This window comes from Monopterus albus, unplaced genomic scaffold (assembly GCF_001952655.1).
Source record: "Monopterus albus unplaced genomic scaffold, M_albus_1.0 scaffold277.1, whole genome shotgun sequence".
In the NCBI taxonomy this organism is placed as follows: Eukaryota; Metazoa; Chordata; class Actinopteri; order Synbranchiformes; family Synbranchidae; genus Monopterus; species Monopterus albus.
The window spans coordinates 70604-82850 of record NW_018128157.1 but is presented as its reverse complement, the minus strand read 5'-3'; the positions used below and the strand labels follow the sequence as shown (position 1 = coordinate 82850).

Sequence of the window (12247 nt, the reverse complement as noted above, 5' to 3'; positions counted from 1 at the left end):
TCTTCCTCCGTGCTGCTATTATTGTTCTACAGAAGCTTTGTGTTTGACAGAATCATATTGTGGTTAAATGCCCCTGGCTGGAGACGTCTGAGTCTTCGGGCATGAAAGCAGGTGCCAGGTGGGACTGAATGCCTGCTGCCACGCTGCCATCTGATTGGCTGTTTGCCGAGTGTTGCTGTTGTCAACAGACTCAGTAATCATGGCGAGTGTGTGAGGACTAATTACGCTGTGTTCACAAATGCACAAATAACCACACGCATTTATAAATCTTGTTTTTAGCTGTAGCTGGTGTAACGTGTTTGCCTCCATTACTGAGACAGTCCCCGTCATGGTTAGAGCCATCGGTTGAGGTGGCGTCGCAGATGGCTGCCCCGGTTCTGTACAGGAAACAAATTCCTTGTGTGTAACATACTTGGCCAATAAAGGTGTTTATCCTTAGGAAGAAGAATTTGTCAGAGTACGCCTTGGCGCCCGTTGGAGTTGTGTGTTTGGGCCTTTCTAACTGAGCTGTGACATTAATAGTTGGTGGACAACAGTGGAGGTCTACGGCACAGGGTGGTGAGCTGGACCAGGGTCTGGACTCACAGAGGGACCCAGAAGGGATGCTGTGAGTGCTTCCTTCAGGCTCTTCTGTATCTGTCCCATGTCCCGACCTCTCTGCCGTGGCTGTCCCCGTGTCCTGCGTCTCATGGCTCGTTAAAGTGGTGTCTTAATTGTGACATTTACAAAAAGACGTCAGGAGAAGCAAACAGAGCCGCAGCTGTACCACAGACATTGTTCTGTCCAAACAGGAAGTCGGCTCAGTGCGACTTCGTAAATCACACTGACAGCAATGCTGCCAACTGACAGGGGGGGAGGATTTCAACCTCCAAACGCCTGTCTGAGGTGACCTGGGGCTGAGTCTGAGGTGACCTGGGGCTTTCCGTTGCAGTGTAGCCTCAGTGTACCGTGACCTTTGACCCTCCTGTACCCACAGAGAGTTTGTTCTGTTGCAATGAAAACAGGTTGTGAGGAAAGAGGCTGAGATGAGTGTGTGTGTTTTTAGGGTGGTCGTCTGGAGTGTGTCTCTAGAGGAGAGTGACAGCAGTGACCCGAGGCAAACGCTTACGATCATGTTTCTGTATCTGAGAGGTCCCTCGCTGTCATAACATGCTCCTCATTCTCTGACCTTAAACTGAACCCAGACACAACAAAATAAGCTTTGTCGAAAAGTGAGGGCAGGAAGAAATGGTTGTAATTCCATGAAAGCACCTCACGTTCCAAACATGTCTCTGACAAAAGCCCGCATTATCAACACGTCCTCACTTTCCAGAAGAAATTCTCACTTTACAACAACAAAGCCCCAGATAAGGAACCTGCTTCACCAAAAGTGTCGGCCTTCCACAGGATGTCTTCATTTTCTAAACACACGCTTACTTAAAAAACATCCCCATCCTCTAGAAAAATAACCTTCCAAAAAGTTACCTCAGCATCTTAAACATCTCAACTTTGATAAAATGTCCTCATTTAGCAAAGTGTCCCAACTAATTTGTGGATGCGATGTCATTTTCTTCTATCTAGTCAAGTTGATCATGAATCTTTCCAGAAAATATCACCAGTGTTTCAAAATGTCCACACCCTCCCAACAAAGGTACTTTGTAAACATGCTAAGTTTCAAGAAAAGTCACTTTCTATAAAAACACACTTGAGAAAATGTCCTCACCCTTTCCCAAAATCATCACTTCTCAGTTTCCAGATAAAGAACTCGTCTTCCAACAAACAGTCCACACCTAACAGCAGTGTCCTCGCTTTACAAGACACGGTCTGGTTTTCCAGCGTGTCCTTGTCCTCGTTTTGCTCTGAGCCCCATTTAAACTAAATCTTTGACTCTCTTCTTGCACAGTGAGCAGGTAAATTATGGTTCATAACGTGAAGTCACTTTACACCTTTGGCTTTTTACTGTCTGACTTTCCTCCATGATAGTTTGACAGTTTCCTGCAGTGCCACCGCCAGTAAAAGTATTTCATGCTTTCACCTTCCAGGGAGCAGGAGGCCTCAGGAAGCTCCCTGAGAAATGTGATGCTGATGTGGGTTTTACAGCTTCTGCCTTCTGCAGGAAATGTGTAATGTCCTGCAGTCACTGCCTGTTCTGGCTGTTTCAGCAGAGATGACAGAGACAAGCTGTGAAATCCGTCTCATCTCTGAGCAGCTGTCCTGCTGCAAACAGCTGGGCCGGTTCTGACGCTGACCCCCCTTGGTGTTTCCAGAGACGGCAGCACAGGGGCTCCAAACTGTTGTCGCTGCTTTTGTTTCCCTGCTGGGTGGTTTTCCAGGCGGAGGGCTGTTTATGGTCCAGTGTGGAAACTAAACTGGTTCCATTTTAGGGCAGAGGGCCCCAGGGAGCCATCATTCACCAGGGAGTGTTTTTGTGCCCTCGCTCGATAAAGATTAGCTTTGTGTTTTTATAGAAGCGGGTGTGGGGGAGTAAAAAACACTCTGTGGGATGGTATCTTTATTTCAGACTCGCTAACAATGTAGAAATCTGCTATTTCCCAGAGGGAGAATCGAAGGAATCTCACTGTGTGTCCTCACTTCCTTACTGTGTGAAAAATATTCTAAGCGTTTGTGCTGACCTTCCCCCAAAATGTCCTCACTTTATGAGAAATACTCCTGCTTTCCAAAGTCTGTGTACTTTTCAAAATGCATCTCTGAAAACCACTCCACTACAAGTAGATGTCCAGTATTACCAGCAAACTGTTCTTGGAGTATCCAAAGTAAAAGTCATTATACAGAAAGTGGCCTCTATCAGAATCTTGCATGTTGCTGCTGCGTCTACTCGGTCTATGATAAAATAACCCTAACAACATGTATGTTGCATTTCACTGCTACTTTCTACACTGCATCATCTTCTATACAACAGTTGATTTTGCTTTAGAGGCAGGAGACTCAGCCTACAACGGAACAATTATGGTTTCTTTCATGAAAATCACTGTTGTTTCTAATTGAATGGTGTTTGTAAATGTGTGTTTTCCAGTGGTAGAGCAGGTGGTTGCTGCTGGAGACGCCCTGCTGGACCCAGAAGCCCCTGCCGCCCTTCCCGTTCACCAAATGATGGCCCTGGTCATGTCCCAGCTGCAGCCGGTCCTGGAGGGCTTCAACCGCTCCCTGGAGCAGCTGAGCCAGCAGGTAGGGGAGCTGGCCCGTGACATGGCCCAGCTGAAGAGCAGCCAGCAGGGCCCAGAGCTGCAGCAAGGGCCCCCGGAAGGCCCCGAGCTGGATGAGGTCACAGAGGAGCACGTGGGTGCCAGGCTGGACGAGGTGTTTCAGCACATCAGCGAGGTCCGGAGGCAAATGGAGAGCCAGCACACAGAAATGGAGAACAGGCTGCACACCCAGCATGCAATGCTGCACTACAACTTCACCAGTTTCAAGACAGACATCGACGTGAAGCTGAAGCGCCAGCAGAAGATGCTGCAGGTGAGACAGAGTCACAGACGCCTGCGGATTGAGACTGAACCTGCTGATGCTTTTCACTGATTCTTAATCTTTCACCCACTTTTGGTTTTGATCGATTGACCTTCCAGTCAATGCATTTACTTCAAACTATTCCAGAAAGTAAATGCAAAAAATGTAATGTCGGCAAAAGGTTTTTATAAGGCCTTTTGTCCTCAGCACAGCACAAACCCTAACACTATTACTATTATTTTGAGAAAACAAACAAGTGTCTTATCGTGCATGGGGCCGTAACCGATAATCAACAAAATGATTAAACACCATCCAACCTCTGTCCCTGGCCTCAGGCCAGCCTGCAGGCTATGAACACCACCCTGTCTGAGCTGAGGCCAGAGGGCCCTGAGGACCAGCTGGAGGGTCAGCTCCCTACACCCTGGGCACCACAGTCTTCAGACACATCTGTGCTCTGGGAAGCCATTGAACGACTTGACAACACGGTGGTCAACAACACGGTGAAGGTGGGTTGAACTAAGTACATGTATTTGTCCTGGTTAGATGTTAACTATAACCCTGTTTGGAGTCACTGAAGCCCTGAAGTCAGACCAGGAGCAGTTCTTCTCCTGAGGAAACATCAGGACTCATCCTGGAAACAGAGGTGGCTCCAACCTGCCTTATCTGATCTGGTACTGGCCGTGAAACTTACAGTGACCAGAACCAAAGTGACGGCAATTGACCCGAGTTGTTGTGGGACTTCTAAAGCAGGGATTTAAAAACAAGTCGGTTACTCAAGAAGCTACGATGGGGACGCTGACAATAATGAGAACCAATAGGAACACGTTTTACATAGTCTGGGCCCATTGTAAGGATGTATGGAACAGAATTAGTAAACACCACCAAGGTTTCAGTTCAGGAGCTGCTGTTCTTTTTTATTAGCTGCTGATACAGATGCACATTTTGTAACAGTAAATATCAGATGATGTGAGAAAGGTTCTGTGGCTTTTGAAGCCGTCACTGTGACTGAGTCATTCATTACAACATCGTTAAAACAAACAAAACATCAGGGAGAAGGTTTAAATGGAAGCCCTCTGTCACATGCTGTGCAGGTGAGCGGGCTCATGGAGGATGTGGAGGTGGCTTCGGGGAGCATCCAGCAGCTGAGGAGGGACGTGCAGAACCTGGAGCAGCAGCTCGACCAGGCGGCCCGCACCACTCAGGTCCTGTTCATGGAGACGGGGCTGGAGGTGGAGGATGCGAAGGTGAAGGTGCTGAGTCAGTTGAACGAGTTGGCGGGGAACCTGAGCGTGCAGGTCGAGCGGCTGCAGCAGATGGACGATGACGTGGACTACCTGTACACCGCTATTTACAGGAACGGTTCGTCTGGAGACTGTGACTGTAAGGCGCTGAGGGCCGCCGTGGTCCGGCTGGAGAGGGGCCTGGCCAACGTGACCGAGCTGGCCAACGAAAACAGACTGACCCTGGACGAAGCCAGCGAGGGATGGGCGGAGCAGTGGGGCCGGGCCAGTGACTGGGTGCTGCAGGTGGAGGCACTTCAATATGACCTCCAGCAGGTAGGACCGCTTTCTACTGGAGACACAGTACTGAGACACTTAGGTATAGAAATACCACTGTGAAAAAATACTCTGTTAGAAGTTCTTAGCTACATTCCAGCACTGCACATGGGAATACCAGTGTGCAAAATAGTGCACGTGGGCATACCAGTGTGCAAAATAGTGCCATACCAGTGTGCAAAATAGTGCAGTGCAAAATAGTGCATTCGCACACTTCACGCTTATTTAGGTAAATTTACACAAGTACTGTCAACAAAATGTATTTTTACTTTGACTTCAGTTGTTTCAACAGAATCTATTCAGAAGAATAATGCAGCTGTTTTAGAAAATACTGAGGTTGTGTTATTCCTAGTGCAGCGTGAGACAATAAGACAAAGATTAATTTAATAAGTGACTGAAAGTGCACGTACTGCGGTGAAGTACAGCTTTGAGGTACTCACACCTGAGCCACCGTTTCACTGCGTTTCCTGGCAGCTGCAGTTACTCCTCCAGTTTAGACTGTACTTTAAAACCAGCGAGGTCACGAAACGGCTGCAACACAACCGTGCACGTGACAGGCCTTTTCTTTGTCTTCATCTCAGTAACAGGTGGAAGGATCCGGTATTTCATGAGGCAACAGTTTTTATTTGCATCAAACTACAGAGCTGAAGCAGAACTGATCTGCTCACATTTTATCACGTGCACGGTTTCCTCACTACAGGGACCAGCCGGTGCAGAGTGTTACCGAGCCTTTGAGCAGTGGGACCCCGAGATGTTTAATGATGCTGTTTAGTCATCCCACCGTCTTTTCTTGTCCTGCAGGTGAAGGAGGCTCTGGCCTCGGAGCAGAGCAGGACCAACGCTCTGGACCACAGCCTGGCCCAGCTGACCAGCTCGGTGACGGTGGCTCTGGCCCAGGTGTCGGACCTGAAGGAGACGGACGCAAAGCTGAAGGAGAATATGCAGCACCTGTCTGCCTCATTCAACTCTCTGCTCCAAGACGCCATCCGGCACAGCGACGTGCTGGAGCTGCTGCTGGGGGAGGAGGTGGTGGACTTCCTGGAGAGGCCCACCCAGGACCAGGGAGCTTACTCCATCCTAGGCCTGCAGGAGCAGCTGAGAGGACACAACCTGAGTATCACATCACTGCTTGGCAGCAGACCAGGTATGAAGCACTGTCTACTGCAGCTCCACCACAGTAGAGTGAGGATGTAGGCTCCTGTTAAACTGCAGCGCGTTCCAACCTGCTGAGTTTCTTCTAAAAGTGAAAATCTGTAGCTGGTGCTGATTTCGCTGTCACTGAGGAAGGCAGGACTGTCTGCCCCGGTGATCCTCTTGTGCACATGGCTGTGACGCTACCACAGCCAGATCTTTCTACCTGCTTCTCTTTGAGATTCTGAGAAACGATGACTGAACTCTCTCAGAGAATAACCGGTTGCCATGGTGACGCGGTTTGATGCCACTTTTTGTTACCTCAAATCTCTGCAGTGGAGAAATTAGCTGGAGAGTCCCCATACTCACCTTTAGGGGAGATACAGTGGTTAAAAAGCCAGAGCCATCCTTTAAGGTGGCGATCCTTTGGTGACGTGTTTCCTCAGCACAGATCAGTGCACGCCACCTGCACCCACAAAGTTCTGCAAAAATGTAATCTTTCATAATGCTTAAGTTCCCCTATGCAGTATTTATAAGCAGCATAGTAGTACATGGTTTCTACCTGACTGATGCAGCTCAGTGTTCAGCTCTGACTCCTGCTGTGACTCCCAGAGGTGGATGCTGCTGTAGAAGCAGATAAACCACAGCTGGAGTCAAGTCAGAACGAATACTGCACATTACTAAACACCTGGACTTACAGCTGTGTACTCCTACACTGGAGTATAAATCATGTTTATTTGCTGATAAATAGGGAAACTTCGAGTACAAAGTGTTACCGTATCTATCCAGTGTATCCACAAACTGACTCGTTACCACTGTGACCTCACCTGTCCACATGGGAGGCGCCTCCCCACCCTGCCAGCTCACTTCCTGTCAGTGATTTCATCCTTTGGCTGTGGCATCGACTGACAAACTGTACTTTAACATGACTTACTGTTCATCTTTCTGCTCCCAGGAGGCAGAGAGGAGATGCCATCTGCTGACCAGCCTCCCTCGTCCTCCCACCTCCCTCCTCCTGGCACAGGGAGCAGCAGCAGTGGAGGTCCAACCAGGGAGCAGCAGCTTCTCCTCCACCCCGAGCACAGCGGCGACGGCAGTGACCTGTGGAAGCTGGAGAAGACTGTGGAGAAGCTGGGGCTGAAACTGCTGCAGCTGGAGGAGAAGCCCTGCACCTGCCCGAACATCTCCACTGGGAGAGCGGCGCCACCTGCTGGTGTGGACGCCAAACTGCAGGCGGAGGTAGTGTGGCTGAAGAGAGGGCTGGAGGAACATCTGAGGGTGTTCAAGAATGTGTTCAGTAACGCTGACGTGCTGGCGGCATCAGACGCCACGCTGGAGCTCGACAAACTGTGGCAGCTGGTGAAGAGCAAAGAGAAGAAGAGAGGAGAGCGGGAGGCAACAGGAAGAGGAGAAAACCATCGAAGCAGGAGGGACTCATCAGGTCAGTGGGCCCTATCCGACAGTATTGTGTTTGTCTAAACCCAGCCCAGTTTTATCAGCTTCCTAACTTTACAAATATCCAGAAAGACCTCACTTCACCTTGCACCGACTGCACACAGACTCAAATGACCCCCCAAGCTGTGGACAGTCCTGACCCCATCTCTCTCTCCAGGTGGTGTCCATGTCCCGGCTGGCCTATCAGGAGCCTCGCTGCTGTTCGTGGCTGCGTCTCCTCTGGGCGTCTCTAACGGCAGCATTGTGTTCAAAGCATCTCTCAACCGCGGTCAGTTCCACCCTGATCTTGGCACCTTCACAGCCCTGGTGGACGGAGTCTACCTGTTCGTCCTCACCTTAGACCTGAAGCTGGGTCCCACTCATGTGGTCCTGAGGAGGGAGTCGGGCAGAGCGCCACTGTCTCTACACGGTCAGGAAGTGACAGAGGCGGGGCCAGTCACACGTGTGGGCCTCCTGCTGCTGAGGGAGGGGGAGGAGGTGAGGCTGGACCTGAGGGGAGGAGCATGGGTGGAGTCAGAGGACAATGTGTTCGCTGGGCTGCTGCTCCACCGGACCACCTGAGGGCGCTGCGGATCTAAGACACTGATCAGCGAATGGGAGGGTGGGAAGGGGCGGAGCTGCTGGGGAGCAAGTGGAGGAAGGTCAAAGGACCAATCAGAAAAGCCAACACACGTGTGGACAGCTGAGCTGAGCCTTCTGTCACACACCAGCAGAGCTACGTACAAACCGTCGTTACACAAGGGAAGTTTTACTTCACATATTTCACAAGAACAAGATATTTGTACATAAAGTCACCTGTATGCAAAATGTCTGTAAAGTCCAGTATAGTTATGTAAAACACAGAGCAGAATATTTATGTAAAGCTGAGCGACGTGGTGGAAGTGAAAGGATGAAAAACCTGGAACCTAATAAACTTCATTCGTTCCCATTTTGAGTCAACGCGTTTTAGATTCTCACGTATAGACTTTGTTTCTCAGTTAACTTTCAGGGCTCTAGCTGATTTTTTATCTAATAACTTGCCAGGAAATGCAGTGTGTTGTATACAAAGATACAAATACAGTCTCATAACTACAAGATGCTGTACACATGAACTGCTGGAGGAGAATACAAGATGTAAAAACCTGACCCAGCAAAGTGAGCATTTACCCTCTGACGGGGACAAACAGTCAGCGTCCGTTCAGCGGCTGCTCATGATGATCTTCATCAGCAGTTGTCAGAGAAGGAAGACATTTAAGTTGTTGAGCCTCAAACCTGTTGACTGGTAACTGAGATTAAAAATAAAAACGATGTATTGGCTGAAACCTGTTCCTCAGAACATAGAACTACTGTGAAACCTCTGAACATCATCATCAACAATAAGCAGATAATTAAGTACAACGCTGAGCTACTTTACTCATATTTCCTTTTACACTATACTTCTACTCCACTACATTTCAGAGCGAAGTACTGTACTGTTTACTGTGCTGCGTGTACTTCACAGCTTCAGTTTCTTTGCAGATGCAGATTCCTGATACAAGATATCACAAACTATTAAATGACCATGTTTTGTTATGGACCAAGCCCCTGGCAGGACTTTATAATGAAACATTAATGCAGAAGAAATTATAATCCAACGATATCCTCTACCGTCCCAAGTCCTTTTACTTTAGGACGCTTGTAGTACATTTTGATGCCGATACTTTGACTTTTACTGAACTACTGTGACAGTGCATCTCCACACTGTAGTATTACTGTAGGGTCTGAGTACTTCTCACGCCAATGGTTATTAAAGAATCGCGTACAACGGGAACGAGACACACCAACCAGCACCGGTACATCATGCTGGACAATGTTGTGGTTTTACACGTGCGTTGTTTCCAGCCCACATCTAACCCGCCAAGAAAATTACCAAGTCGTCATGTTTTTCTCGATACACACGGTTTCCTACAGGGTCAACGTGTCAGACTCCGTAATCGGCAAGAAACAAGACGTGTGACTCGGGTGTCGACAGCCTGGTTGAGATTCTGAGACACAGAAAACTCGCAGTAGAGTCCTTTGGCTGCTGAAGACTTTATTGCAAAAATACAGACTCTGTCAGCAGAACACGAAGACACCAGTAGCTCAGTTTGACCCAGAGCAGGGAAGCACAGGTGGACTCATCACATCAGTTTCACCTGTGATTCTCCTGCTTTGACAAAAGGAACCGAGGCTATAGACTCCCCGAGAGGCAAGTGGAGAAAAGGTAAAACTGGTTTCCAAACATGCTGTAATGTTTATTTTGTCTCCTGTGAAAAAGTGAACATTTTTGTTGCTTCATTATTTTTTTGCCCAGATCAAAGGAACATTTTTTTCATTTGTAAAACTGATGAACATATGAAAAATTAGTTTTTCATTTGTGAAACAGGTGAAAAAAGTTTTTTGTGATGCTCATTTTTCTAATGCATGGAGAAATTAAAACTCAACTGGAAGAAAAGATGAAGACAACAGTCTGATTGCATGTCGTAGTGGTGCCCCCGTGTGGCCAAAACGAGCATTACAAAAACTAGAAATAAAACTAACCTTCCAAAAACATTGATTCACAAATGAAAAAATAAAACTCATTTAAAGTAATGATCCTGGCAAAACATTTTCCCACCTATTTCACAGATGGGAAAAAAATACCAAACTTAGAAAGATTTGCAAGACTAAACTTTTTTTGTCCATGTTTAGGTCATAGAGCAGACTTAGAAAATGGATCACCAGATTTTTTACCACTAGGCTCTCAGGGCTTCTGTACATGTCTGTGGAACGAGCAGGAAAAGAAACTGGCCAACTGCTCAACTGCTGTGTGCGACATCACACCTGAAAAATCAAAATGTGTATCAATTTTATGTGTGTTTCTGTTGTAGCTTCTCTCTTTGGTCATCAAACGTACATTGCACCTGTTTCACCACAGGTACGTCTTTACACCGATCATTCCAGCTGAGGGTTTTAATGCATTGGTAAAATCAAATTTGGTCTCATAAATGTAGCAAAGAAAACGCTGCTGAAGGTCGACACAGCACGTGAGCAGCCGCAACAGGAAATGTGACAAATTCTACTAAAATAATCTTCTATGCTCTGAACCTCCTGATCAGCTCGGTTAAGCTAGTGTAGAAAAATAAGCATCAAAAATATACCAAAGCCAACACAATAACATCTGGCTAAGCAAAAAGACAAAAAGAACTTTAACATGGTGAAAAAATAACTTCTCTTCTGTTGCATCGTTACCGTCACCACCTCAGGTCTGGTCTGAAAAGCTGAGCTCAATCAACCAGCAGATCAGAGTTCGTTTTGCTGCAGCGATGGAGACGTTACAGATGGATCGATAAATCAGGACAAAGTTAACCTTTCACATTTTGCTCCTTTGTACTTTAAATGATCAACACCTGCAGGAAACAGCAGTTGGGATCATTCAGGTAACGTGAGCTGTTTGCCAGGCATGCGACCAGACTTGGGTTTGTTTGTTCAGCTCAACTGGACACCCAGATGGGCAGGGTCAGTACTTGTAGCCAAGTGCCACTGGAGGACAGATCAAGCTGTTAATACGTAACAAAGTGATCGACCAAACTCTGGGCAGAGAAACAGAAGCTGCTCCCTGAACACAAGACGCGTAGACAGAAAGCAGTGGCAGAAGACGTCTACCTGCAACACTTGTGAAGTGCACTAGAGTTAAATGCAGTCAAGTCACTGCGCTAAAAAAAGATCTGCATATATCATTACAATAAATGTAGAAGCTGTAATAGGTCAGAAAACATCATGCTAAATATTAGCTGCAACTCTTCAAATCAAAGCTTTAGCTCTTCATCTAAACCCTGGAGATGAGACGGCTGCTGCATACCCCAGAGCAGCGGCAAAAGATAGAGGAGGTTATTCAGGATCTCTGCACAGCTCAGCCTGACAAGCCTAGTAAATAAATAGAGGAGGAAGTCTAGTAGGTTTATAGTCAAAGTCTGGAGGAGGATCCACTTCCTGTCCTTCATGGTGCGTCCAAGTGTGTGGACTCTGCTGCTCAGGAACCTGCTGCTGTCTGCTCACATCTGCAGCTCGAGACAAACGACGCTTGTTTCCCTGCAGAACGCTCGTCTCAGTCCTGCTCACTGCAGCTCGAGTGATACCGACAACTGATATGATCTAATAATAATAAACTCCCATGACCAACACTGACCCATGTGCGGTGAGCTGATATCGGTCGGTACACTGCTCATCATAAAACCTCTGACAGTGGAAGGTTCCCTGTGCTGCTGCAGACTGGAGAGCTTATTCCGAAACTTCAGGATGAACTGAAACACGTGTTGGCATGTGGTAAAACCTGACGACTCCATGTTGCATCTAATGGTGGACATGTGAGGAAGACATGAGCCTGATCAGCTGCCCGGGCGGAACCGAGCCATGTACGCACCGCAGGACGGGCAGTAGGGGCGTGATGGCTCCGCAGGAAGCTGCTGGCACAGTGAGCAGAGGTGGGGGTCCCTGCGGGGCCGGGGTGGATGGGAGTTGGTCCTCTGGAGGGACTGGTGGTGGTGAGCATTGCGGGGGTCCCAGGAAGAGCTGGGTGGCATAGTCCTGTAGGGGGTGTCACGGCGCCAGTCACTCTCAGGTGGCACATCCAGGCGGCGTGGCTGGGTGGGGGCTTCTCCTGGCAGCCTGAGGTGGGACGGAGT

The 12247-nt window shown here is 48.1% G+C and overlaps 2 protein-coding genes across 3 annotated transcripts in view; one reads left to right on the top strand and one right to left on the bottom strand.

The window, feature by feature from the left end:
• Window positions 1–8947, top strand: part of mmrn2a (multimerin 2a) — a 25055-nt gene extending 16108 nt beyond the window's left edge. For both annotated transcript variants that reach the window (XM_020622312.1, XM_020622311.1), the window contains exons 5-10: window positions 3014–3456; window positions 3780–3950; window positions 4536–5000; window positions 5802–6144; window positions 7087–7572; window positions 7744–8947. In XM_020622312.1, coding sequence (XP_020477968.1) covers window positions 3014–3456; window positions 3780–3950; window positions 4536–5000; window positions 5802–6144; window positions 7087–7572; window positions 7744–8147 — 2312 coding nt within the window. In that variant the 3' untranslated portion in view covers window positions 8148–8947. The remainder of the gene's footprint in view (window positions 1–3013; window positions 3457–3779; window positions 3951–4535; window positions 5001–5801; window positions 6145–7086; window positions 7573–7743) is intronic.
• A 2968-nt stretch (window positions 8948–11915) lies between these two features.
• The window catches only part of LOC109972998 (inactive ubiquitin carboxyl-terminal hydrolase 54), a 41974-nt gene continuing 41642 nt past the window's right edge, over window positions 11916–12247 (bottom strand). The window contains 1 exon segment of the mRNA XM_074527684.1: window positions 11916–12149. Coding sequence (XP_074383785.1) covers window positions 11916–12149 — 234 coding nt within the window.